Source organism: Ochotona curzoniae, unplaced genomic scaffold (assembly GCF_017591425.1).
Source record: "Ochotona curzoniae isolate NIBS_2020 unplaced genomic scaffold, NIBS_Ocur_1.0 scaffold_461, whole genome shotgun sequence".
In the NCBI taxonomy this organism is placed as follows: domain Eukaryota; kingdom Metazoa; phylum Chordata; class Mammalia; order Lagomorpha; family Ochotonidae; genus Ochotona; species Ochotona curzoniae.
In genome coordinates this window covers 11755327-11781783 of record NW_024467120.1, presented here as the reverse complement: position 1 = coordinate 11781783, position 26457 = coordinate 11755327, and the positions used below count along the sequence as shown (strand labels likewise).

The window sequence follows — 26457 nt, the reverse complement described above, 5'->3', positions numbered from 1 at the left end:
TGGGAAAGACCCCTTAATTTGTGACTAAAGGGTTTGGTATAAAAACAACCTGCTGTGTCACAGCTGGCTTTCCACTCACCTATGCTGAGCCTGCAGGGGAACTTGTGTGTTCCAAATGAGTCTAGACCTTCTTACCTTTTCTTCATGTTTAAGTTTTTTAAAAATGTATTCAAAAGGCAGAACAATTGAGAGAGAGAGATGCAGAGACACACCCATGTACACACAGAGATAGAAAGGGAGGGAGGAAGAAGGAGAGAGAGCGAGAGAATAGATAACAAATATCTTAGAACATCCTAAAATGCCTACTATAGGATCCCAAGGCTTTGGGCCACCCCATGCTGCTTTCCCAGGGCACAAACAGGGAGCTGGATTAGAAGTGGAGCAGCCAGGACATAAACCAGTGCCAATATGGGATGTTGGCATTTGCAAGTAGAGTCAGTTGAGCTATTGTACCAGCCATCATTTATTTTTTTCAAATTTTATCTGCTATTTTGTACTTAACAAGGTTTTACAAAGTGTATAGAATGTTAATGCATAATATAGTGCTAAGCTGTTAATTTAAAAAAAAAAGTCTTAAAAGCTGTAGCAAAAGGACTGGTATGGTGGTGCAGCAAGTTAATCCTCTGCCTTGTGGCACCAGCATCCCATGTGGGTGAGGGTTTGTGTCCCAGCTGCTCCACTTCCGATCCAGCTCCTTGTTTATGCCTGGGAAAGCAGTGGAGGACTGTTCAAGTGCTTGGATACCTGCACCCACTTGGAAGACATGGAGGAAGCTCCTGGCCCCAGGCTTGAAACCAGCTCAGCTCCAGCCACTGTGGCCATTTAGAGACTGAACTAGCAGATGCAATGCTTTCTACTCCTCTCTCTGTGACAGCTGACTTTCAAACAAAAAAATCTAATAAAAATCTGTAGAAAAGCAGTATGCTCATGTTTCCCCCCGAATAGTTGTGGTGTAAGAATGCATGCACTCAGACTAGGGTTATTTTCTGATGTGCTTGCATCTCGTACTTTATAATTGCCTTCACTGTAGACCCAGACAAGAAAGGTGTGAACATGCATATGTTCTCCTGATGCAGAAATTCTCATTTTTTGAGGGAAGGTTTGACTTTTTGATGCAATGTAAAGTCACTCGAAAGCAAGCTTAAAGAATAGGACATTATTAATGAACTAATTTTCTCTTTCAGGGGACCCAATTCTAATGGCAAGTACAAAATGTTACTTAAGCATTTTCATTATTTTATTTTCCTTTTTTTTTTTTTTGCAATGCTTTGTTCCTTTGATGATGCTATGTATGTATTAAACTTTTGCTATATGTCTTACTGTTATGAATCAGCTTCTTCAATGCATTCTGTGTGGGTGTATCAAAGCGAAAAGATGCAACAACTTTGGTCTCAATCTTCATGTTGCTCAAAATGTGGTGCAAGAAATAAGGTTTACATTCCCTAATGTTGGTCATTTTCCTCCAAAGATTTAAAAAATAATGGAAGTGTTGAGTGTTATTTGATAGTGTCATGTTTTTATGAGTTAGGACGAATCAGGTGTCAATAATTCCAGATTCATCACTCCAAGTTGGGGTCATATCAAGGTGTATTAACATTCAGTTAGCTACCTTTTAAAAACTAACAGAAGTCTTTTTGCCTTGGCATGTTAACCTGCACCAACAATCTCTGAGTCTGTCTTGCTATTCCTGTCTTGCTCTCCAGGTCCATTAAGAACTTCAGGCCAGCTTGATAGCTCAACTGGCTAGTACTCTGCATTGCAGGGTCAGCATCCCATATGGTCACTAGTTTGTGTCCCAGCTGCTCCATTTCCAATCCAGCTCCCTGTTTATGACCTGGGAAAGCAGTGGAGGATGGCCCAAAGTCTTTGCCTGGTTTTGGCTGTGGCCATTGTGCCCATTTGGCGAGCGAGCCAGCCAACGGAAGCTCTTTCTCTGTCTCTCCTTCTCTGTAAATTTGCCTTTCCAATGAAAACAAATAAATCTTGAAAAAAAAAAAAAACCCTTAAGAACTTGATACTGTTCTGTTTAATTTGTCCTCCAGAGCTTGAAGAGAATGTCATGAAATAAAATTAGCCAATATCTAACATTCACGATGTGTGCAAATACAGGAATAAATGCAATGCTGCATTGCAATAATTTAAATCTGTCCTCCCTATTCATTGGTGGCTATATTGATGACCTAAATTTTGGGCATCCTTAATCTGAATTTTACCTTGGATCTCATCGTAACAGGCTTTTTGTTGCTCCCAAGCTTGTTCAAACTTAAATCAGTATGTGATTAAAACTATGATTGAAACTCAGGTTGCTTTAAAGTTAACTGCATTTTGAAAGATCCGAAGTTTTGGATCTTCTGATTTCCAGAATAGCCTCTAGCGTTTCTAACAGCCTGCATGCGAATCTAAGCAGCAAAGTCTCAAGGAGCACTATTTAAAAGGTTTAAAATGGACTTTATACAAGCAAGATGCAGTATGTTCATGTATCTGCAAATAATAATTTACCTCACAAAGAAATTTAGATCAAAAGAGTTTACCAGAAAAGAGACTATGTGTTTACTCAGGAAAACATGTTGAAAGATAGCTGAAAAATTAAACACAAAATGCTTAACGTCCTGTTTAGACAACATCAACCTAAGTTTTAGAGTTGCTTTTTTTTTTTCCTAGAAAGAATTCCTTTGTGTTTAGTGGAGAAAATTTTCTTAATTAATTTAGTAATCTTTCACAAGTGGACATCTAAGTCACACCATCTGGGCCTACTCAAAAGAGACAGTAAGTCCCTTAAGCCACCCTGGGCACGATGACTGCTACAGGTGGACCTGGAATGTACTAGTCTGAATGGAGATGTTCAGAAGCATGAAATGAACTTCAGCTTTTGAAGATTTTTAATGTTTAAAAGAATTTAAAGTATTAAAGTAAAATATGGAGCATATTCTGAAGCAATAATATTTTGGTTTTATTGAATTAAATGAGATTTTTAGAAGTAACATGTTTTTTAAAAATATTTTTTAGTTATATGTGAGTTGCATGGCATTTTATTGTCCATTGCTATTTATTGTCTATTGCTTAGAGATAACCCTTAAGTCATCATTTATGATAACTCACTAATGCATCCTGCACAGACATGCAGAAATATATTTTTTGGCCTGTTTTAAAATTTGTTTCATTTATCTCAGTACAAGTTATAATGAATTAGATGGGTTATTTGTTCCTGTCTTCTGGCTTGAACTCTGGACTTCAGATTTTTATGTAGATATAAGATTTGATCGAATTGATTGGATCTCAAGCATCCTATCAGAGAGCTGAATCTCAGTAATCAAAGTTGTGCACGAATGAACCTGGGCAACACCAATGCAGTGACGAGAGGACCAGAAGCCTGGTGTTTGGGGCTGCACACGTCTCACTGCATATGCTGTCCGAGCACAGGTCTTATTGCCCTTACTAAAGCACAGTAGTAAGATGAAAGCACTTCATCTTAGAGTTCCAGGAGCCACACAGGAGGATGGCCAGTGTGAAGTGGTTTCTATGGCTGCTAGTTCATCCATCACTAATCTCTTAGGCTGTTAATTCCCAAGAGGACATGAGGAGTAGTAGACCTTGTTGTGAATGTCAAACAAGTGTTATCTTAGGAAATCAAGGGGTCCTTCAGAGTTTCAAAGGCGCTTCATTGTTCAATCTCTACTGGACCCAACTTCTATCACTACTTCACATTCTACCACAGCCTAAGTCTGACATCTTCAACACACTCGTGTAGATATATATTTGAATAGCAGTTTTTAGTGACTAGTAGTGCCGCTCTGCCTCTAAACATAAATATACAATTATAGTAAAAATGGGAGCAGAAACTTTACCTCATGGTTACTCTCAAAGGGAAAAAGTGCAATTACTTAGAGATAAAACACGAAGCAGCAAGCCTTAAATTAGTAAGGCAAATTTTAGAAGAGAATGACCAGCTTTTTAAAAAGATGAAAAGTGGTAACCTTAAGCTGATGTACAATGGGAAGTATAAAATGTATGTATTCTAGCGCTTTTCCTAGGGCTCGATGTATAGTGTCAATTTTTACTTGTGTTTCAAATATATGGCTCATGCATCGAGGTGATTTTTATTAACGTCAATCCATCTCAATTTCCATCTCTGAATTTTCAGTTAGAATGCGTTCTTCTATACCATGGTGTATGTAAGGTATTGCTACCAGAAATTACCTCGAAATCTTCCGGCAAGAACTTCATTTTGTATTGGAGAACACCCAAACAAATAAGCACATGCTTGTTTTCTTTGAAAACATGTCACCTCAGTGTTCCTAACTACCTAGTTAACTGTGGGTTCTTTGCGGGCTTAAGGCGTCTCCCTTCATCCCTCATTATTCCTATTCTTGAGTGCCAGACCCCCTGCCTTGCACAACTCAGAGGGGGGACCTGAAAGCTTTCTAAAAACAGCCCAATTTCTCGCCTCTGGAGCAGTGAAAAGGACGCCCCGCCCCCACCTCTGACAAGAGATTTGATAGTTTCAAAGTCTTTAAGTCAAAGATTTAAGTCTCTAACCGCTCACCACCCAGGAGCCCCCCAAGGCTTAGAAGCCCCCTCCTATCCTGCCCTAACTACTTTGGACCGGTCCCGGAATCCTCGTCCCAGCCTTCAGTTCCTGTGGGTCCATACGCAGAAGTCACTCAGGACCTGTGTTACTTCCCTTGCGAAGAAACAGAATTATCGCCAAAATCTGGGTCGAAATGATTTCATTTTTGTTCCAAAAATAAGGGAAGCATGTACTTAACCATCCCTGAGAAAAAGAACTTTCAGGGATAATGGAGCGAATAGGTAATTTAGAAGAAAAACAGAAAGTGGTCTACAAGTGCCCTGGACTTCCTTGGGAGTTGGGGGAATTGGGGGCTTCTGGACAAGTTGTCTTTAGGGATACAGGAAAACTAACCGCAGAGTATGAAGCCTGAGGCTTCTCGGATCATTTTCGGACCAAACCCGAGTGATTTGGTGCAGTATATTTTAATATTTTCTTCTTTTTGTGAGGTGGAACAAACACAACTTGGGCGCAGCGCGCCGACTCCGAGCCTGCCAGGCGGCGGGCGCGCGGAGCACCAATCAGCGCGCGCCTGCGCTCTATATATACCAGGGCCCTGCCCCGCACTGCTCCATCGGTGCTGCGCCACTTGTACCCGAGTCGCAGATCTGCACCTCAGCATGTCGGAGACCGCTCCTGCTGCTCCTGCCGCCGCGCCCCCGGCGGAGAAGACCCCCGTGAAGAAGAAGGCGGCTGCCAAGAAGCCTTCCGGGGCGCGCAGAAAGGCGTCCGGGCCCCCGGTGTCCGAGCTCATCACCAAGGCTGTGGCCGCCTCCAAAGAGCGCAGCGGGGTCTCCCTGGCCGCGCTCAAGAAGGCGCTGGCGGCCGCCGGCTACGATGTGGAGAAGAACAACAGCCGCATCAAGCTGGGGCTCAAGAGCCTGGTGAGCAAGGGCACCCTGGTCCAGACCAAGGGCACCGGCGCCTCCGGCTCCTTCAAGCTCAACAAGAAGGCGGCTTCCGGGGAAGCCAAGCCCAAGCCTAAGAAGGCGGGTGCGGCCAAGGCTAAGAAACCCGCCGGGGCAGCCAAGAAGCCCAAGAAACCCGCAGGCGCGACCACTGCCAAGAAGACGGCCAAGAAGACCCCGAAGAAGGCCAAGAAGCCCGCGGCTGCTGCTGTCACCAAGAAAGTGGCCAAGAGCCCTAAGAAGGCCAAGGCTGCCAAGCCCAAGAAGGCGCCCAAGAGCGCTGCGAAGGCTGTGAAGCCCAAGGCGGCCAAGCCCAAGGCGGTCAAGCCCAAGAAGGCACCCCTCAAGAAGAAGTAGACTGTCTGCTTCGATTAAAAACCAAAAGGCTCTTTTCAGAGCCACCCCACTGATCTCAAAAGAGCTGAACACTTGGCCACCTTGGCTGCCCGGCCCTGCCCTCGCGCGCCGGGGCATCTCAGGGCGGAGACTGCGGGTGCGGAGCGGGGAGGGGTGCGCAGGGAGGCGGACTGGGAGCCCCGCGCTCCTCCCTGCCCACTAACTTCTCTCCCATGGCTGGTGCGCTTGAGGAATCCTGCCAGCCCCTCCCTGTTCCCGTGAACTGTAAAAACAACCGCAAATAATAAATTCAGCTGCTTGTTTAGCCCTGGTGTCTGGATTGGACTGAGTGGATTCAAAAGTCCCGCCCTGCTTGGGGGTTGGCGCTCTCCCTCAGCCCGTGCTGTGTGCCCGCTATGGTATTGGGTGGTGGCTGCTGTGGTGTCTATTGTTACCTCAGCTGAAGGCTTGTCCTTTGGCCAGCTGTAGAGAAAGGTGTTCAGGATGCTAGACGTTTTAAATGTCTCCGAAGATCCCGTGTCGCCGGGAGCCACGTAAGAGGCTACGCCCTTGCCCGGCCTGCCGCCGGCGAATTCCGGGCGTGGCAACAGAAAACACCCCCAAAGCGGTGGGCCGGCGGCGTCCGAGCTTTTTTTCCTCCTAGCAAACTCTGGATCGTCACACCGTAAAGGTGGGATGAGTTTCAGCCATTAAAAACATCTAGTCGGCCATTTTGTCCGATCTCGATCGTTACCGATCTGAATGCAATTTTAATAAAATTCAACTTCTAAAAATCGAAGGTGTTCGTGCGCATTGTTGGGGGATCCAGGTGTTTCCTCGAGGGAGATAAATACTGGTTATTGAAAAGGTACGTATGATTGAGGGTGGGGAGGTGGCAGGAGGCGTCTGATTCGCGTTATTAGCAACGTAGTCCGGAGTGGAGTTGTTTCACAAGTTCGGCTTTCTTTAGGATACACAAGTCCAACGTTCTGTTAAATTCTTGTGGACAGATTCTGGCCAACCAAGGTGTAGCAAGTGTTTTTGTAGATCTTAGGGCCCCTACTTGAAGAAGGGATCCATTAGTGACAGTTTTGTCCACCAGGAGAGAAAACAAGAGCGAAAAACAGGAAGGCAGAAAACACCACGTTGCTTTGTTTTCCCCAATAGTTTTTTGTTGTTGTTGCTAATTTTACATTAGCATGAACTAATTCAGCCCTCTTGAGTGAAGATTTAATATTTGCACCTATTTTATTCGAGATAATTTGTGAACTCTTGTTTATACTTTTCCTTCCTTCCTAGTTTGGATTGCATTTTTGTCACTGACTAAACTATTAGACCAAGGGTATTAAAGTGCGGGTTTGTTTTTGCGACTTTGGTGTTTTTGGTCATTGTTAGTGTAAGATAAGGATCATATTGTTCTAAGTTTGTTCACAATGTCATTTCCAGTACTTAGCAAACCTAACTCAGCAGATACCCAATGAACTCTCTAATAGAAGTTTTAATAGCTGATAGATTCCTCTGATTAGTTGCCATTTTCAGAATTTTTCTGCTTACTCTAATTTGGGGGAGGGTTGCTTTTCCCACATGAACTTTTACATGCATCCCCTTTCACTTAATCCTTGTCCTTGTAGCTGCATCAGGATTTTATGAAACTTCTTAAGTTAATTTGGGGAAGGTATTGAGTTTCCCTACTCAAAAGTTATGTTTTTTTCCACTTGTTTAAGTATTTTTGTTCTCCAGAGGAGTTTTACTTTTTTTTTTTTTTGCTAAATGAATCTTGGTGTTTTTATTACCTGTATTTCCAGGTATTTTAGCTTTGTTGCTGTCATTAATGGCAATCTACGTGGACCATCATCTCATGCACAGCATGGTGAAGTTACTTAGTTTTTGGATCAATGCACAAGTGAATTAACCTGGGAACTACAACGCATAGCCAAGTGAGCTGAATTCAAATGAAATTTTAAGCATTCTACAAGCCATGAAATCTGTTTTAATTATATGCTTTATTTTTCAGGATATGCAAAATATTACTCACCCTGTAAGTCAAGATAAAGCACTTATGAAGTATTATTACCTTTTTCTTTCTTAAACCAGTTCTTTCCAGTCTCCTTTGTACTTGTAGGGTGCAGCCTGACATGATCGTAGTCATTTTGATTGAAACCACGGTCATGTCCTTTGGATAACCCTGATAGTTATCAAGACAAAATCTCTGGCTTGCCTTACTGGCCAGACCCTGGAATGTTCTTTCATGCCTGAGGTATTAATTTTCTTTTAAAGATTTATTTGTTTTTATTGGAAAGTCAGATATGCAGAGAGGAAGAGAGAGAGGAAGATCTTCCATCTGATGGTTCACTCCCCAAGCAACTACAATGGCTGGAGCTGAGCCAACCTGAAGCCAGGAGTCAGGAGCTTCCTCTGAGTCTCCCACATGGGTGCAGGGTCCCAAAGTTTTGGGCCATCCTTGACTGCCTTTCCTGCAAGCAGGGAGCTAGATGGAAAGTGGGGTCACTGGGATTAGAACTGGCGCCCATAAGGGATCCTGGAGCATTCAAGGCAATGACTTTAACTGCTACGCTATTGCGCCAGGCCCATTAATTTTTTTGAAGTTTTTTTTTTTTTAATCTGAAATTTAGAGACACAGAAAAAAAAAGGTATTCCATCCACTTTCACCTCCCTATTGGCCACAGAGGTCTGAGCTGGACCAGGTCTAAACCTGAAGCCAGAATCTTCAGAGTCTCCCACATGGATACAGAAGCCCAAGCACAGATTCTGTTCTGCTGCTTTCCCAGGCACAGTTTAGGGAGCTGGATCACAAGCAGGTCATCCAGATTTCATACCTCTGCCCATTTGGAATGCAGCTCGTAATTTAACCCAATATGCTACAGCACCAGCACCAAAATGTATTAATTATTCAAGAGTAAGTCCAAATGCACTTAAGTTAGCTGTGGGACACTTCTGTCTATCCTAACATATAAGCCTGACTACTGAGCAAAGATGTATATGTTTCCCAGCCAGGAAAGTGAGATATACAGAGAGGAAGAGAGACAGAGAAGAAGATCTTCCAACTGATGATTCTGTCTCCAAGCAATTACAACTACTGACGCTCAGGCTATCCGAAGTCAGGAGCCAGGAACTTCTTCAGGTCTCCCACACAGGTGCGGGGTCTCAAGGTTTTGGGCAGTCCTCAACTGCTTTCCCAGGCCACAAACAGGGAACTGGATAGGGATTAGAACTGGCACCCATATGGGATCCTGGCGGATGCAAGGTGAGGACTTTAGCTACTAGGCTACCATGCCAGACCCAGTTCATCTCATTTCAAAGTATTTGCAGTGGGATTGTGGCTTTTGGGCATAATTATAACAAAGGCTTCACCCTTTCACACACACACACACACACACACACACACATGAAATTGTGAGTTAACTGTGATTAGTCTTGTGAATAATAACATTTAGGGAAGAATCTTAGGAGCCCACTGATGACAGATGATTTGGAATGGTGGGCTATTGATCCAGCTAACAAGGGAGTGTCTGTCTACCCAACCGACTCAGAGACATGCTGTTAGGAGGGACCCCTTTCCAGTTTACCGTCAGTGTCCCTTAGAGTGTGAGTATGCTGGATTTACCTGCTCACAATGGGTCCTAACAGGGAACGTCTGCTGCAATCACATTTGCATAGATGAAGGATGCTCATTTGTCAATTAAACCTGTTTCTTATATTTTCAGAGTTGAAATTGAATGTCTCCAATTTTATCTAGCATTTAGATAGCTTTCATGCCTTACTTCCTCAATATTATCCATTTTAAAAGTTTGTTTCCTCACAATTGTTCAGATAAGTGACCAATGTGGGCACAGTGAGCTGTTCCTTTGAATGTAAAAAAGGACTGTTTTAAGACAAATTTGGTTTCCTTAATGTTTATGAAACTGTTAGTGGGGGAGATCTTTTCCTTTACTAAGTTTGTTGCCTGGGATTGGTGAATTTAACTGAAGAGGAACAGGTTTGCAGCAGAAAAAAGACTGACAATTAATCCATGTTTTTATATGCAAAATGTTTGCAGTTCTTAACAAAAACTGGTTTGGGCTTCAAGGGAGATAAATGTGGAAGTTTCCAGGAAATATATGGACAGACCTAATGAAAGATAATGACTGTTTTAGTAAGGTTTGTTTTTGCAGACTCATCTTGGTGTCAACTCCTCATTTCTAGTCCTTTTCCTGGTATAATTGTCCTTTTCTTTCACAAAAGAGATTCATGCAACTTTCATAAGGGAAAGTTAATGTCCTATTTTTAGTTATTAAGAGACAAGAAATTTTTCCTGCGTCTATTCATTCTCAATTGCCTTGCACTCAAAATAATCCTTCTGTCAAAGTGGGCACAGTTAGGAGAGAAGCATAACAACAACAACAAAACAACAAAATAACAGTGATTACTTGTCACATTATTCCGTGATTTCATACAGTTCTCTCATGTTCAAAAATAATAATAAAAAAATTATTCTCATAGATGTAAGTTTTTTATTCTGACGGAAATACAGTATGAGACTTCATGGATGAAATCCATGCCCAAAGGTGAATGGGTCTAAATCAAAGATTATTACATTACTACAGGATTCCAAAAGAACAGGGATGTGAAGATTATCTCAACAGATGGTTGAGAAGAATGAAATAGAGGTAGGTGTTTGTCTTGCTGTTTGCGCTCCCCACAAGGTGCTTCTCTGGATGTCATATTCCCTGTGGTGCGCCTGGGTTCAAGTCCAACTTCTGCTTCTACTTCTACCGTCAGCTTCCTTCCTGACAACTCAGTTTGGGAGACCCACATTGATTCCAGCTGATTGATGCCTTTGGCTTGTTCAATCTTGTTTGCTGCCAGCATGTAGAGAATGAATAGCAGAGAGATGGCCAAGCGGCTAAAGTCTTCCTCTTGATCGTGCCTGGATCCCATATGGTCACCGGTTCTAATCCCAGCAGCCCTGCTTCCCATCCAACTCCCTGCTTGTGGCCTGGGAAAGCAGTCCAGGACAGCCTAAAGCCTTGGGACCCTGCACCCCGTGGGAGACTTGTAGGAAGTTCCTGACTCCTGTCTTTGGATTGGTGCAGCACTGGCTGTTGCAGCCACTTGGGGAGTGAATCATTGGACGGACTTTGTGATAAAAAAAATAAATCTTAAAAGAAAAAAAAAATTGCAGGTGCCAGATCTATCTGTAAAAACAAAGCAATAAAAACATGATAAAGGAAAACAAGGGGTACATACTATTCTATATTTCTGTAAAATGTAAAAAGATGGTGACAGCCAAAACTTCGGTTTCTCTTGCACTAGATTTCGGCTTGTGCACCCAAAGTTAACAATATTGTCTAGACCTCAGAACACTACCTCATTTAACACTAAGGCACTTAGCAATAGGAAGAGAAACAGAAACTGCTTGTACATTTGCTAAGATTTTACCTGAAAGACGCTGAACAAAAGATCTTTTGTGAGAAAATGAGATTTGCTTACAACAGTCTTAATTGCTATAGGTACATAATCTCAAAAACCTAAACAAACATTAACCCTTGTCCAACTTTTTATGTGCAAGGCAGTATTCAGAAAATAAGCCACATTTAGGGACACAACCCACCCTAGTGAGGTGATTAGCAGACGGATAAGAAAAAGCGCATTAATACTTTAATTTTGGGGGTCCATAATTACCTAGCGGCCAAATTCCTCCCTTGGGTTCAGCCGGGATCCCACTTCCCTTCCAGCCCCCGCTTGCGCTGGAAAAGCCCTAGATGACAGCCCCCACAAGACCTGTGGCCCCGGAGAAATGCTTCTACAAACCAAGATCCTGGCTCCATATCAACTGAGCCCTACGACTTTCCAACACACTTTAAAAATTTTGGGCTTTGTACACTGTTACAACTACTTTTAAGTGTCATTGTGGGTGGCTCTGAAAAGAGCCTTTTTATTTTCGAGGCAATTTGCCAAATTTAAGCCCGCTCCCCGCGGATGCGGCGCGCCAGCTGGATGTCCTTGGGCATGATGGTGACGCGCTTGGCGTGGATGGCGCACAGGTTGGTGTCCTCGAAGAGCCCCACCAGGTAGGCCTCGCACGCCTCCTGCAGCGCCATGACGGCCGAGCTCTGGAAGCGCAGGTCCGTCTTGAAGTCCTGCGCGATCTCGCGCACCAGCCGCTGGAACGGCAGCTTGCGGATCAGCAGCTCCGTCGACTTCTGGTAGCGCCGGATCTCGCGCAGCGCCACCGTGCCGGGCCGGTAGCGGTGCGGCTTCTTGACGCCGCCCGTGGCCGGCGCGCTCTTGCGGGCCGCCTTGGTGGCCAGCTGCTTGCGCGGGGCCTTGCCGCCGGTCGACTTGCGGGCCGTCTGCTTCGTGCGAGCCATCTCGACAGGTCGTCAGAGACTAGAACTGGAAAACTGGCGTTAAAGCTGCCTTTAAATATTGTTTGAAGTATTCCGATTGGCTTCTAGCTAGTCAAAAGATTCGCGCGCTTAGTACTGATTGGCTGAGAAAACGACTCAAATGATTGGTCGAGCAAGAGAACTTAATTGGAAGAATTGTTGCGTCATCCTGCTTGGGGTTGCAGTTCGCTAAATTCTGGTGTAGCCTAGCAAAAGGGCGGTTCCTCTTTTACTTGTCTGTAATGGGTGGAACCAGGACTGCAGTCTGTCAAAACCATCACACGTCACAGACCACAACGTCATGTTCCTCATTAACCAACAGTGAGATGCTTCAGTTTTGCATATGCTGCACTTCAGTGAATCAACGCTCTGTTCGTGGATTGACACACACCAGTCCCACCTTCTACCCATTAAAACAAAGTACAGGCTTTCGTTAAATGTTTTCCCATACGACTTAGTACTCATGGTGGTTATGAGACCAAAAGAAAATCCCCACGACATTATGTTAACAGCTTCTCTTGTGAAAGAGTGGACGGCCCTGAAAAGAGCCTTTTAGGTGTTTAAATGTGAGACTTAAGTCCTTATTGGACTTCACTTTCCCTTGGCCTTGTGGTGGCTCTCGGTCTTCTTGGGCAGCAGCACGGCCTGGATGTTGGGCAGAACACCACCCTGGGCAATAGTGACCTTGCCCAGCAGCTTGTTGAGCTCCTCGTCGTTGCGGATGGCCAGCTGCAGGTGGCGCGGGATGATGCGCGTCTTCTTGTTGTCGCGCGCCGCGTTGCCCGCCAGCTCCAGGATCTCAGCCGTCAGGTACTCGAGCACGGCCGCCAGGTACACGGGAGCGCCCGCTCCGACGCGCTCGGAGTAGTTGCCCTTGCGCAGCAGCCGGTGCACGCGGCCCACGGGGAACTGCAGCCCGGCCCGGGAGGACCGAGTCTTGGCCTTGGCGCGAGCCTTGCCTCCCTGTTTCCCGCGACCAGACATGGCAATTATAAATTATGTTACCAGGAAACAATTTCCTTTGTGGATTGGACTTTCATAGTCAGTAGCGGGATACAATAATACGTTTTCCTATTGGTCAACATGTACTCAGTGATTCTACCCAATAAGAAAAGGCAGCCTGCATACTCTATTTGCATATCCTAATCTCTTCAGTGGTTTGTTCCTATCCAATCAGAAGCAAGACTTCTCAAATCCACATTTGAATCTTGAAACTTAAGACAGGGATTCAAATCTAAATACAGTGTCAACTGTAAATGTATTATTAACTGCGCTAGGTTCTGATAGTTACCAATCCGTTTGCCTTCAAAGTCAGCTCCCTCTTCCAGAAAAGGTTCCAAAAAGGCCATTACAAAAGCGCAATAGAAACAGGGCAGGGGGTGCTGGGGTCCGTGCAGTGGATGTGGATGACAGGAAGGTGTGAAGAGAACAGCTGCCCTGCTTGGCAGGGCCCAGGGGAGCTTCTGGCAGTTTGGCAGGTGGATTTCTCTCCAACCACCTTGATGCAGTCTCATCCCCCATCTGCATGGACACTCAACCACTCCATTAAGAATTCTGTAATCTAGCGAGGCATTGTTGCTTGCCTCTGTGAGATGGTTTTTGCAATGGATGTGAGCTTGAGAGTTAATGCTATTGATAGTGTCCGGGTGAGTGGGCCTTTAACTGTGCACAGGAGTACAATTAACCCCATGCTATTTCTGGACACCTTATTGTGTGCCTACCCATTGCCCTGGAATTTGGCCCAGACATGTAGCATGCCTTCTTGGAAATGGCTTGATAAAAACCTTACAAACTAATGTAGGGATGGGATATAAAGGGTAAACTGCTATGGAAAAAAAAAATAGTTACTGCGGCCTTAAAGGTTAGCCTGTTGTTGCAACTCTTTAGAGCATAGAAAATGTACTTGTTTTAGTTGCTTTCATAATTTTTTAACTGGAGGAAATACAGGGTGATTTTATTAATGTCATAGAGATATGCTTTTGATTATTGTTTGTTTATGAGGTTTTAGAGCCTGCAGTTGTAGGGGGATTTAATGTCTGAAACTTTTTATTTGGATCTTTTGTATTTTCTGTTTTGATGTATTTCTCCCATTAAGTGATAGGTAAGTTATGAAAATAAAATTGTAGTGGGAATGTATTACTGATAGGTAGGTGACTCCATGTGCCTTGGCCTTGGAGTCCTGGCTGTTACTTAATGGCTTCTAATGACGAATGAATAACAGCTTACTTTGAATAAATGGATTTTAGTAACTTACAGAATTATCTTTAAGAGTATCCAGTTGACCAAGAAGTAAAAATTAATTGAACATCTGTTCATGCTGGCTTAGTTCTGAAGTTAAAAATAGTAAAATCAAATGTTTGTGCAGAGGTTTGCGATGTGTCTGAGTAAATAAAAAGAACAGCTTCTTGAGCTGTTACAAGAGGGCACCAAGAGTCACTGTCCCTGTCTTTAGTTATCACTGACCCCACACACCTTTCTTGAGCTCAGAACTCAGCTGGAGCTGGACTCCAGCAAGGAAGCGCAGGCGCAGCCGCAAGGAGAGCTACTCGGTGTACGTGTACAAGGTGCTGAAGCAGGTGCACCCGGACACGGGCATCTCGTCCAAGGCCATGGGCATCATGAACTCGTTCGTCAACGACATCTTCGCGGGCGAGGCATCGCGCCTGGCGCACTACAACAAGCGCTCGACCATCACGTCCCGGGAGATCCAGACGGCCGTGCGCCTGCTGCTGCCCGGCGAGCTGGCCAAGCACGCCGTGTCCGAGGGCACCAAGGCCGTCACCAAGTACACCAGCTCCAAGTAGACTGGGCATGTCAGCGTTTGTACTTGCATTTAACTTCAAAGGCTCTTTTCAGAGCCACCTATTTTTTGTTAAAACCGCTGTAAGTAGGATAATATTACTTCACTGGTATAATTCCTCTTGCTGTTACTTAAATTATAAGCAAAATGCCTAGCTAGGTAAGACAGACGACACAGGTATTCGAGCGTGTCCTTAGTTTGCCTGGCTTACATTCTTATTTTGTGTGCACCCTCAATTCTGACTAATTGGCAGACTCGCTCCTGGTTTCTGAGAGGTTACATTTCTGATGAAGACGAATTTCTGTACTGCCTCCTGAATCATTTGGGATGAAGCATACAGGTAGGACCCTAAAGTGATTTTGGAATGCCCAGAGATTTGGCTGTCAGCCTTGCGTAAGAGTAGACTGGGTTGATCTAGGTCCTTAGGCCTGGTCCATAGTTAAGTGGGCATTTGCTTTTATTATTTTTATTTATTTTGAGATTGCCTGAAACCTCCAACTTCAAAAATGAAACAAAGTGAAATAAGTTGTGCTTGTAATTACTTGCCTGTTGTCACTAACCAAGGTTGCTAAATATTTCTTGCCTTTTAGGAATCCCTGAGTCACAGATATGGTTGAATTCATGAAGACATGGACATGGATTTTGACAAGAGTCTGGGAAGGGAAGAAGATTTGAATTTCACACCTTTTTCTATCCCCTGCCATCCCCTGTCATTGGGGGGACCCTAGATGAAGGAATGAAGCTGACAGTGGGCATGGTTTCCTTTGTAATCAATTTTTCCTTTTTTGTTAAAAAAAAAAAAGATTGAGAAATAACAGTCAGTAAGAGCCTAAGACAGTTTGCGGCAGAGGCCAGGAGAGAGGCAGGATAGTTGTTCATGGGGAGAAAAATGCAACTGTTGGTCACTAAAAAAGCATGGGGGACTATTTTTCTTTCATTGATAAGCACTTTCTGTAGGTGGCATCTAAAGCAATCGCTTCAAAAACAGAAAGGTTCTCAAACAAAATGGTTCCCTTCCCATGTCAGCACTCGCTAACACCTCCTACGTACATGCAAAATATTGTGAGAAACATTTGTCCAGAAAGACTCCCCGTTCACACACACACACACACACACACACACACACACACACACACACACACGGAGAAGAAATGTACAAACCCAGGCTGCAGTTTGAGTTGTTGACCTTGCAGACCTGGAGGGTCTTGCTCTGGGAGGGGTGAGACTCATTACCATATTATTTTAATTTTCAAATTGACCTCTGGGTTCATAACTTTGCCAGCCTCCTTCCTTTCTCCCTCTCCGTGGGCAACGCCAGCGTCGCCGAGTACCCCGAGCCGAGCGGAGGGACTAGGGTTATGAGACAGACAAAACACACAACACACAGTGGGTCATTCTTGTGAGGAGAATGCCGATTTATTTGAAGTCAAGCTGCATCTTTTATAGTCTGCTTGGCCCCTCCAGGCATTTCCCAAAGCTGAAGCAACACCTAAGCTCCCCCAAGGGTATGTAAAAAGGGGGGAATCAGGGAGGAGGGAACTTGCCAGCCAAGCCGGGGGCTGAGTGCATCAGGCCAACATTGCCTGTTACACCTTAAGAAGTTAAGCTGTGGTGTTAACCCTTGGGAGACCGGGGCCTACACCTCTCCCTTTTCCTTTTTCATTTTAAATAACTAAGTCAAGAATACATGATATCACAAACCAAAACCAAAGCCACAAGCTCTCCATGTTGAATCGAGACCTTTTTACTTATACATGATGATACTTAGCCGGTCCTTAATGAATAAAAGGAATTTTTGAAGGGAAAAAAAAAATCATCTTTATACACTCCCACATTTTCTGCAGAGTTACAATCTCTGGGTTACAACAGAAATGAGCGAAAACAACCCTACTACATGCCTAGTTCTTTCTTTATAGTTTGTGGACTCCAGAAGACTCTGAAGCCCTGAATTTCTAGAGGGAGGAGGGACAGGGTGCCCTGGTTGTAGCTCTGGCTGTTGAGAAATGAATAAGTGAGTGGGTCTTGAAGGAACATTTACTTTGTAGAGGTGGAACAGAATGTTAATTTAAGAGAGGCTGGCTAAGAATTAGGAAAAGAAGATGTCTACAAAGACCCCGATGAGAAAATGTTCAGAGGGATCTCAGGATTTCGGAAAGAAAGGCTTGAGGAGATGAGGAACTCAGAGTGTGCCCTGGGTCTACAGCAGGCAACAGGATCGTTGCCTCCCAGCACAGCTTTCAGCACCCCCCGCAGGCTGGCAGCACTCCTGTGCTTTGCTTGGCTTCTCACTTCCATGAGGGAATATAAATGTTAATGAATTTTTAACTTGTTGTGATAGTAATACTTGCCTACTGTTAAAAAACATTTTAAAGTAATGTAGTTATGCGGTTCTGGATATACTATCCCCTAATACAAGGCTTTGACATTTGAGAAAACAACAGAAGCTGCGAGGAGTTTGTACTCATCTAAACCCTTCTCTTCTGAAAAAGGACATGAGATTGGAACAGAGTCCTCTGACCTGAAACGAGCCTGGCGCCATCCCCTGAATTCTCCCTTGTAGTCGCATCACAGGGATGTTGCTGCGGCTCTACGGCACACTCCTCTTACCAGTCATGTGCTCACGACAGTTCAGCTACCGTAGCAATCACGCAGATGTCCTGTTTCCTTGGCTCTTTATTCTATGGACTCCTTTCCATAGGATAAAAAAAAAATTATGCTGAATATATTTGGCTGCATTTGTCTTATGAGTCTGTTGTAGGGCTGTCACTCAATGGCCTAGTGATAGGGAAAGAAAAGAGAAAATTGTTCTTTCCTACATGCATAGAACCAGTTGTAATTCCATTATGCAGAACATTTGGTGATTTTTGTTTTCAGAAATTTTAGCTTGTCAAATCTATACTTACATGTGTCCTATCACAAAATCATTTTGCCTTTTTTTATTATCTTTTAAGATTAATAGTTTGTATTGATCATACTGATGAATGCATTTCATTGTAAAGAATTAGGTAACTTGCCTTTCTTTAATCACCATACCTTTAGCAAACATTGTAAAACCATGGTGTTTTTTGACACTTTTTAACACAATTCAAGAGATTATTTTAGGTAAATATACAGATGGAATGCATGCATTCAATGGACTTTAATGTGATTTTGTTTCTTAATACAGGTACCCAGTTGCCTTCTTGAAAAGCTGTTTACAATCTCAAAAACATGCTACATTGCCAACTTCCAAAAGTATGTTTGAATGGTGGGCGTTGTTCATCTTTAAATATTTTTGAATTGCAGAGTTGAGCAATTAAATCCAAATGTTTTATTTTTTATCTTTACAAGCCTAGGTTCCATTTTTCAAAATCAGTCTAGCCAATATGCCTTTTTAAATAGTGAGACCTTCTAGTCCTGGTGAGGTCCTGGCCACACCTTCAGGTGGACGGCACCAGCATTGCCCACCCATTTCCTAAGTGATTAAGAGACCACCGATGGTGAATATCTTACCTGTAGGTTCTCTGCTCAACTTGGAGGGGTCAGGGAATGCTTAAAACCCCAAGACCCTTCCTCAAATCTTTGGTGTCTTTCTCTCCCTCCCCTTTCCAGAGGCACCCCACCTCCCGGCGTTTTAATGAGAGGTGTTTTCACTGTCCCTCTCCCTTCCCTGCTCACCTGGTTCCTTCGCAAATAAACTTTTCTGTCTGCAACAGATTCCCAGCTTTTTATTTCTAACTAAGCTAAGGAAAGAACCCACTGGGCATTTCTGATAACAAGTAACGTGTTCAGGTCATAGAAAATTAATGTAATATTTGCTATCTTCAGCTTAATAGTGTGAAGAGTAAAACCCTTGCCAGATTGGAATCAGAAATATTTTAAGTTGTCTGTATAGGAAGAGTTCTCTGCCTTCCCCCATTTGCTGAAATGCCCCACATACTCTACCAGGACACTATATTTGTCACCAGGTAGACTTGTAAACCCTTAGGCTGGAGAAGGCCCCAGAGGGATCTATGTTACAAACTAGAGTGATTAGCCTTTTTCGTGACTTTTCCATACATTTGCCTTCCCACAAATTGTTGACCCTTTGCTCTATTTCTGGCTGCCCTGGGAATTACTTGAGTGGCATTTTTTAACAAGTTTCATTTATTTTATCTTTAGGAATTATCAATAGTCTTTGGAAACTGTCTAATTTCTTTAGTGTTTGTCATATATATTGCATGCACAAACACATATACAGATAGGCCTACTGATTGTCAACCTATCTCAGGGATGCAGGGAGCTTCAGATTCTCTTGCTTTTGTGGCTACTGGAGCTGGTGTTGTTTTGGGGAAGCAAGTACTTCTTTTCAAATTTGTTTGGGATGAGTAACTTCAAATATCTCCATTTTTGGAATTTAGCTTCCACATCTTTTTCAAAAACAGTTGCCTAGAATGTCCTTTTGTGAGACACCTACAGATGGTATTCCTGAAGCTGTTAGGTGCTTGTTGATTTCTTTCACTCCAGCTACCCTGGATAAGTGGAAAACTTTGTTCTTACTCATGCCACAGTATAGATCATTGATGTGACTATCTGCACTGCTGCGCCTGGCTTTCAGTACAGCCGTTCATCTTAGTTTCTATTGTATCTAAACCTGTGTGGACTCACTGCCCTATCCAGAAGTGACTGTAATTTTATTTTCGGAAAATAATATAGCTATGTCTTTTGATTTTAGTTCCTTGATGTTGCCCTGGCTTCAAATAGAAATGTACATTGCTGAAGTAGTTAGTGTATGGAGCTGGCTCTTTTACCTTCCTCAAGCCTAAATTCAAGGATTTTTTGTTCCCTTCTCTCATTTTGTGAGGCTTAGAATTAAAGCAAGACATAGCCCAGAAAAACTTCTTTTAGTGGTACTTTCCCTCTCTGCCCACATTTCTCTCAACTATCACTTTTCATTTAAATTTTTTTCATACCACTCATCATATATGTTTGTACATACATGCATTTATATCATTGCTTATCTCATTGTGTAGCTTCTCCCAGTGTTTGCTCACAGATACCTAGTAAGTATATAGTGAATAAATGCAGGGTGCAATTCTCCCACATCAAGTCTCTTGATCGCTGCAATTTATATTGCATTGATTAATAATCCTCTTCATGCTCCCTTATGGAATTTGTTCAGAAATTGTCCTGAGTTTGTTGTTTTCTAAATCTGTTAATTACAACACACCACCCCCCACCAAAGCATTAATAGTTGTTACCACAAGTTCAGTGTTTTAATCTTGAGGCAGGAATGAGCAGCTGCAAAAAGCCATTTGGCTGGAATATCTAAGAGCTAAATCACACTGTAGACTTTTCCTTTTCTTTTTAAAGATTTTTTTTTTTTTTTTAACCAAAAGCAGAGCACAAGATCCTGCTTCCACTGGGTTAGCATCCAGAGGGACACAGCGGCCATAGCTGGGCTAGACCAAAGGTACTAGCCAGGAGCTTCATGTAGAAATCTCACACAGGGGCAGGAGCCCAAATTCCTGGGCAAACTTTTGATGCTTTTCTCATGCCATTAACAGCGGGCTAATAAGAAGTTCAGCAGCAGAAACAGGAACCAGTACCCACAGGCAATGCCAATCTCGTGGGAGGCCACAAAACCGGAATTCAAATTTATCAGTTACACTTAAGCATCTACCTCCCTTAATTCTACGCTTAGTTTGAATTGCTTGAAGGTATTATTCTATATCAGGCTACATTATGACAAGTCAAAAAGAGGACAAATATCCCTACATCCTGTTTAACAATCCTATTTTGAGAAAAAGAAGTAGATTCAATTAGTTTGTAACACACCAACACAACACGAGACGCGATTACTGATTGGATCTAACATAATCCCCACGCACAGTAAGGATATACGCAAATGAAGGATCCAAATTCTCACATATGATTGGGTGAGGTAGACTAGCCAATGGGAGAATCGCACACAGGCTCCCTTCCGTCACTATAAATATATCTCTTGCCACTGACGTTTCTGTATTTCTCCAAGCTTTTTGTTAGCTTCTTCGTTCGGCTAAGAAATGTCGGGTCGCGGGAAGCAGGGAGGCAAGGCTCGCGCCAAGGCCAAGACTCGGTCATCCCGGGCCGGGCTGCAGTTCCCCGTGGGCCGCGTGCACCGGCTGCTGCGCAAAGGCAACTACTCCGAGCGCGTCGGAGCGGGCGCTCCCGTGTACCTGGCGGCCGTGCTCGAGTACCTGACGGCTGAGATCCTGGAGCTGGCGGGCAACGCGGCGCGCGACAACAAGAAGACGCGCATCATCCCGCGCCACCTGCAGCTGGCCATCCGCAACGACGAGGAGCTCAACAAGCTGCTGGGCAAGGTCACTATTGCCCAGGGTGGTGTTCTGCCCAACATCCAGGCCGTGCTGCTGCCCAAGAAGACCGAGAGCCACCACAAGGCCAAGGCAAAGTGAGATATCAGCATCCCTTACTTAGTCATCCTAAACACAAAGGCTCTTTTCAGAGCCACTCACAACATAAGAGAGGGGCTGCATGCTTTTAAATGTCATCAATACAAAACGTTCTTTCTCAGAAATTCTGTGCTAGTGAGCCGACATACCCAAGCGTTCTTCCTTTCCCCAATATTTAAGCTTAAGAGTTAGCCGAGTATTTTTGAAAGGCGATTGTGACAGTGAAAGCGAAGCTTGGGGTTTTTTTTTTTTTCTCAGTAAGCTTTCATTTTTGGATAGTCAGATAAATGCAGACAAGAGAGGGAGATACTCCGTTCGTTGATTTAGTCCCCAGCCGTCGGAGCTGTGCAGATCCGTAGTCAGGACCCTCTACCAGTTCTCCCATGCAGATGCAAGGTGCAAAGGCTTTGGGCTGTCCTCTACCGCGTTCCAAGACAACAAGCAGGAAACTGGATGGGAAGTAGGTCCTCCCGGATTAGAACCGGCGCCCAAATGGGATCCTGGCGTGTTCAATGCGAGGACTTAAGCCGCTGGGTTACGGCGCTGGGCCCCGAGCATTGTTTAAGCAATAATTTGTAGTGTTCAGTTTATGTAAGAATATTTTCCGTAGTTGCCTATACTTTTCAAATGAAATTCACAATGATAGCCTTTAAAAAACTGAACTGGTTATTTTTGTGTGTGTGGAGAGTATCGTCTTCCCTGAAGCTTGCACTGTAAGCATTTTTGCACAAAACAGATAAGGGATGCAAAAGGGTAAATAATGTCATGTCCGTTCACCAGATAGATAGTACCGTATAGTGAACCAACATGAAAGTGATTGGCCAGAGATAAACCAATCCAGGCAAGGCGCGCGAGATTTTGAATGATCTCGGGCCCAATAGTAGCTGGCCAGATTCTATAAAAAAGAGATGGGGTTTCCTTTTCCTCATAGGCTTATCTAGGCACACAGCAAACTTCCTCTCGCCATGGCTCGCACGAAGCAGACGGCCCGCAAGTCGACCGGCGGCAAGGCCCCGCGCAAGCAGCTGGCCACCAAGGCGGCCCGCAAGAGCGCGCCGGCCACGGGCGGCGTCAAGAAGCCGCACCGCTACCGGCCCGGCACGGTGGCGCTGCGCGAGATCCGGCGCTACCAGAAGTCGACGGAGCTGCTGATCCGCAAGCTGCCGTTCCAGCGGCTGGTGCGCGAGATCGCGCAGGACTTCAAGACGGACCTGCGCTTCCAGAGCTCGGCCGTCATGGCGCTGCAGGAGGCGTGCGAGGCCTACCTCGTGGGGCTCTTCGAGGACACCAACCTGTGCGCCATCCACGCCAAGCGCGTCACCATCATGCCCAAGGACATCCAGCTGGCGCGCCGCATCCGCGGGGAGCGGGCTTAAACGCGACCATCCTTGCTTAAGTTATAAACACAAAGGCTCTTTTCAGGGCCACCTAATTGTTTCAATGGAAGTTGCTGTAATCATTTGTAATAAGATTCTACCCTCCGACACCGGCAAGTTTAGGATTTAGTGCTAACTCCAACAGGTTTTTGGTAGGAGCCTTTTTGAGATAAAAGAACTGGATTAAGTTGAAGGACTCGCCACACCATTCAGTTTCCCGTCTATAACGTAAACGCTCTTAACTTTTTATAAAAAGTTGCTTCGCATTTTTAAAACCAATCTTGCAGGGGTAGTCTATTTCTCCCCGGAATGAAGAAAACCCGTGGTTTTAACTAAATTTGACACCAGTTTCAAATTTACGTAGCGTGTAAGCAGCACTGAAAAAAGTTGTTAATGGACGCTTTACAAATTTTTTTTTTTTTTTAAACGCGTTTCTAGAATTTGGGTGTCTGCCAGTGGAGGGGCGGGGCTGAGGCTCCCGCGCTTCATTACACAGTCCGCGCGTTCTGTTCTCAACGAGGTCCGAGAGCTGCCTATAATGCCCCTGGTCCGACTTGCAGTGCCATTCTCAAACTTGCAGGAGAAGATTCAGCATGTCTGGTCGCGGCAAGGGAGGCAAAGGCCTTGGCAAAGGCGGCGCCAAGCGCCACCGCAAGGTGCTGCGCGACAACATCCAGGGCATCACCAAGCCCGCCATCCGCCGCCTGGCGCGCCGCGGCGGCGTCAAGCGCATCTCGGGCCTCATCTACGAGGAGACCCGCGGCGTGCTCAAGGTCTTCCTGGAGAACGTCATCCGCGACGCCGTCACCTACACCGAGCACGCCAAGCGCAAGACCGTCACCGCCATGGACGTGGTCTACGCGCTCAAGCGCCAGGGACGCACCCTCTACGGCTTCGGCGGCTAAACTTTCGACTTCGTTATCCTAGCCTTTCCCACCCAAAGGCCCTTATCAGGGCCACCCAAACATTCAGAAAGAACTGTACTGTTTCTAGGCTTAAAAGTTATTTCAATGTCATGAGTTTGGGCTTAAGTCGTTGGACTGCCAAGGGCAACTAATTTTCCCCAGTCGTGTAGAATACATCATCTCTGGTGCTTCTCAGGTTGCTTCTAATTTCCTGGGACCCAGCGAGAGGTGCACCAAGTATCTTCCTATACCCATCTTACCTTTATGTAAATTTATTTGGGGATGGATGCTATGGCATATTTTCCCCAGCTTTGTAACGCACCCCTTTCTGTTTTTATTAGGCTGGTGGGATATACAGCTAAGGAGAATTTGTTTCATAAACACAGAAATTTATAAAAATGGGTTCAAACTCGGGCATGGTGGAACCGCCATAAAGGAGCTCAACAGTCTACTCAATATACACCAAGAGGCAGACATTTGTTGTAAAGCACACGCAATCCAAACTGCTCAATATTGCGAATCTCCATTTAAGCTAGACAACCGTAATGAGCTCCTTCTCCTCGCTGTTACTCATTCCAAAAACTGTGCCAAAAAGAATAACTGGGGAGGCAAGCAAACAGTGCCCTTTCGCAGACAAAGTGGTTGGCCCTGATAAGGGCCTTTGATTCAAGAGTTATGCCAAAATGAAGTCAGAAAGTTTAGCCGCCGAAGCCATAGAGGGTGCGTCCCTGGCGCTTGAGCGCGTAGACCACGTCCATGGCGGTGACGGTCTTGCGCTTGGCGTGCTCGGTGTAGGTGACGGCGTCGCGGATGACGTTCTCCAGGAAGACCTTGAGCACGCCGCGGGTCTCCTCGTAGATGAGGCCCGAGATGCGCTTGACGCCGCCGCGGCGCGCCAGGCGGCGGATGGCGGGCTTGGTGATGCCCTGGATGTTGTCGCGCAGCACCTTGCGGTGGCGCTTGGCGCCGCCTTTGCCAAGGCCTTTGCCTCCCTTGCCGCGACCAGACATGCTGAATCTTCTCCTGCAAGTTTGAGAATGGCACTGCAAGTCGGACCAGGGGCATTATAGGCAGCTCTCGGACCTCGTTGAGAACAGAACGCGCGGACTGTGTAATGAAGCGCGGGAGCCTCAGCCCCGCCCCTCCACTGGCAGACACCCAAATTCTAGAAACGCGTTTTTTTTTAAAAAAAAAAATCTTTGTAAAGCGTTCATTATTAGTAACTTTTTTCAGCGCTGCTTACACGCTATGTAAATTTGAAACTGGTGTCAAATTTACAGTTAAAACCACGAGTGTTTTTCATTCCGGGCAGAAAATAGACCACCTCTGCAAGATTGGTTTTTAAAATGTGAAGCAATTATAAAAAGTTAAGAGCGTTTACGTTATAGACGGGAAACTGAATGGTGTGGCGAGTCCTTCAACTTAATCCAGTCCTTTTATCTCAAAAAGGCTCCTACCAAAAGCCTGTTGGAGTTAGCACTAAATCCTAAACTTGCCGGTGTCGGAGGGTAGAATCTTATTACAAATGATTACAGCAACTTCCATTGAAACAATTAGGTGGCTCTGAAAAGAGCCTTTGTGTTTATAACTTAAGCAAGGATGGTCGCGTTTAAGCCCGTTCACCGCGGATGCGGCGCGCCAGCTGGATGTCCTTGGGCATGATGGTGACGCGCTTGGCGTGGATGGCGCACAGGTTGGTGTCCTCGAAGAGCCCCACCAGGTAGGCCTCGCACGCCTCCTGCAGCGCCATGACGGCCGAGCTCTGGAAGCGCAGGTCCGTCTTGAAGTCCTGCGCGATCTCGCGCACCAGCCGCTGGAACGGCAGCTTGCGGATCAGCAGCTCCGTCGACTTCTGGTAGCGCCGGATCTCGCGCAGCGCCACCGTGCCGGGCCGGTAGCGGTGCGGCTTCTTGACGCCGCCCGTGGCCGGCGCGCTCTTGCGGGCCGCCTTGGTGGCCAGCTGCTTGCGCGGGGCCTTGCCGCCGGTCGACTTGCGGGCCGTCTGCTTCGTGCGAGCCATTACTCGACTTGGAAATCTAGAAATCTGCACTGCAGAAAGCGCAGTACTACTTATAGTACGTAGCGTGTCCTGATTGGCAAAGCAAACTTTCTGTGACGTGACACGCTTTTATTGGACTACTTTCGCAGAATCCGACAAGCGAGTCAGTTCATTGGCTACTGTTTGTCTACCGTTCAGTTCTTTTCACTTTTCCCCTCAATCCGCAATTGAAAGGTTTATTTTTGGTCATCTTTTCATTACACAACATACAACATGACATTCTCATCACTGAAATGTGCTTTGAAATCTATTTTACCGAATAGTGTTCCGATTTCGAATAGGTTTCCCCAAATTACTTAGTCTAGTTAAGGTTTGAGCTCTCTGGGGGAAGTTATCCCAGGTACGCGGCCGACACGGGCGCCCGCCAGCCCGGCTGCGCCTTGTTCTCGAGTGGGATAAGCATGTGACCTATTCCAAGGAAGCCGCAGGATACACTGCAAGAATCTTATCCGCGCTCTGAACTCATTGAAAAGAAACAGCACAGTGGTTAAGTTTCACTAGTGTTGCTAAAAGATTGCAGCTTTGGATTGGCTCGCTCTGGGGTTCCTACGTAGCCATTAGGAAGGCAGCTCTAGCATCCTTCATTTGCATAGACCCTGTTCACTGTAATGGCAGCTAATTCCATTAAGATGGAAATATTGAAGAAAAAAAAAGCTAAAAACAAAGATTGCTGGCGAAACCAGCGTGGAACTGAAATCCCAATC

General features: G+C 45.1%; 7 protein-coding genes across 7 annotated transcripts in view; 4 read left to right on the top strand and 3 right to left on the bottom strand.

Moving 5' to 3' along the window:
- Window positions 1-24724, bottom strand: part of LOC121147753 — a 50111-nt gene extending 25387 nt beyond the window's left edge. The window contains exons 1-6 of the mRNA XM_040967657.1: window positions 24394-24724; window positions 20974-21016; window positions 15547-15653; window positions 14756-15005; window positions 12807-13163; window positions 11854-12182 (exon numbers count right to left, since the gene is read on the bottom strand). Of these exons, the coding sequence (XP_040823591.1) occupies window positions 11854-12182; window positions 12807-13163; window positions 14756-15005; window positions 15547-15653; window positions 20974-21016; window positions 24394-24704 (1397 nt within the window). The 5' untranslated portion in view covers window positions 24705-24724. The remainder of the gene's footprint in view (window positions 1-11853; window positions 12183-12806; window positions 13164-14755; window positions 15006-15546; window positions 15654-20973; window positions 21017-24393) is intronic.
- H1-2 (H1.2 linker histone, cluster member) lies at window positions 5144-6136 on the top strand. The gene has a single exon (XM_040967559.1). It carries the CDS (start codon window positions 5188-5190, stop codon window positions 5830-5832), a length of 645 nt encoding a protein of 214 aa, XP_040823493.1. The 5' UTR covers window positions 5144-5187; the 3' UTR covers window positions 5833-6136.
- On the bottom strand, window positions 12777-13189 carry LOC121147682 (histone H2A type 1-D). Its single transcript, XM_040967571.1, has one exon. It carries the CDS (start codon window positions 13182-13184, stop codon window positions 12792-12794), a length of 393 nt encoding a protein of 130 aa, XP_040823505.1. The 5' UTR covers window positions 13185-13189; the 3' UTR covers window positions 12777-12791.
- On the top strand, window positions 20981-21488 carry LOC121147676 (histone H2A type 1-H-like). Its single transcript, XM_040967566.1, has one exon. The coding sequence runs from the start codon at window positions 21024-21026 to the stop codon at window positions 21414-21416; it is 393 nt and encodes a 130-aa protein (XP_040823500.1). The 5' UTR covers window positions 20981-21023; the 3' UTR covers window positions 21417-21488.
- On the top strand, window positions 22352-22858 carry LOC121147674 (histone H3.1). Its single transcript, XM_040967564.1, has one exon. It carries the CDS (start codon window positions 22379-22381, stop codon window positions 22787-22789), a length of 411 nt encoding a protein of 136 aa, XP_040823498.1. The 5' UTR covers window positions 22352-22378; the 3' UTR covers window positions 22790-22858.
- Window positions 23363-23749, top strand: LOC121147691 (histone H4). The gene has a single exon (XM_040967582.1). It carries the CDS (start codon window positions 23383-23385, stop codon window positions 23692-23694), a length of 312 nt encoding a protein of 103 aa, XP_040823516.1. The 5' UTR covers window positions 23363-23382; the 3' UTR covers window positions 23695-23749.
- Window positions 24725-25288: 564 nt separating the features above from the next.
- LOC121147673 (histone H3.1) lies at window positions 25289-25731 on the bottom strand. Its single transcript, XM_040967563.1, has one exon. It carries the CDS (start codon window positions 25712-25714, stop codon window positions 25304-25306), a length of 411 nt encoding a protein of 136 aa, XP_040823497.1. The 5' UTR covers window positions 25715-25731; the 3' UTR covers window positions 25289-25303.
- Window positions 25732-26457: the final 726 nt, after the last annotated feature.

Coding starts and splice junctions, on each gene's coding strand:
- H1-2 (XM_040967559.1), top strand. CDS start 5,188: ATGTCGGAGACCGCTCCTGCTGCTCCTGCCGCCGCGCCCCCGGCGGAG.
- LOC121147682 (XM_040967571.1), bottom strand. CDS start 13,184: ATGTCTGGTCGCGGGAAACAGGGAGGCAAGGCTCGCGCCAAGGCCAAG.
- LOC121147676 (XM_040967566.1), top strand. CDS start 21,024: ATGTCGGGTCGCGGGAAGCAGGGAGGCAAGGCTCGCGCCAAGGCCAAG.
- LOC121147674 (XM_040967564.1), top strand. CDS start 22,379: ATGGCTCGCACGAAGCAGACGGCCCGCAAGTCGACCGGCGGCAAGGCC.
- LOC121147691 (XM_040967582.1), top strand. CDS start 23,383: ATGTCTGGTCGCGGCAAGGGAGGCAAAGGCCTTGGCAAAGGCGGCGCC.
- LOC121147673 (XM_040967563.1), bottom strand. CDS start 25,714: ATGGCTCGCACGAAGCAGACGGCCCGCAAGTCGACCGGCGGCAAGGCC.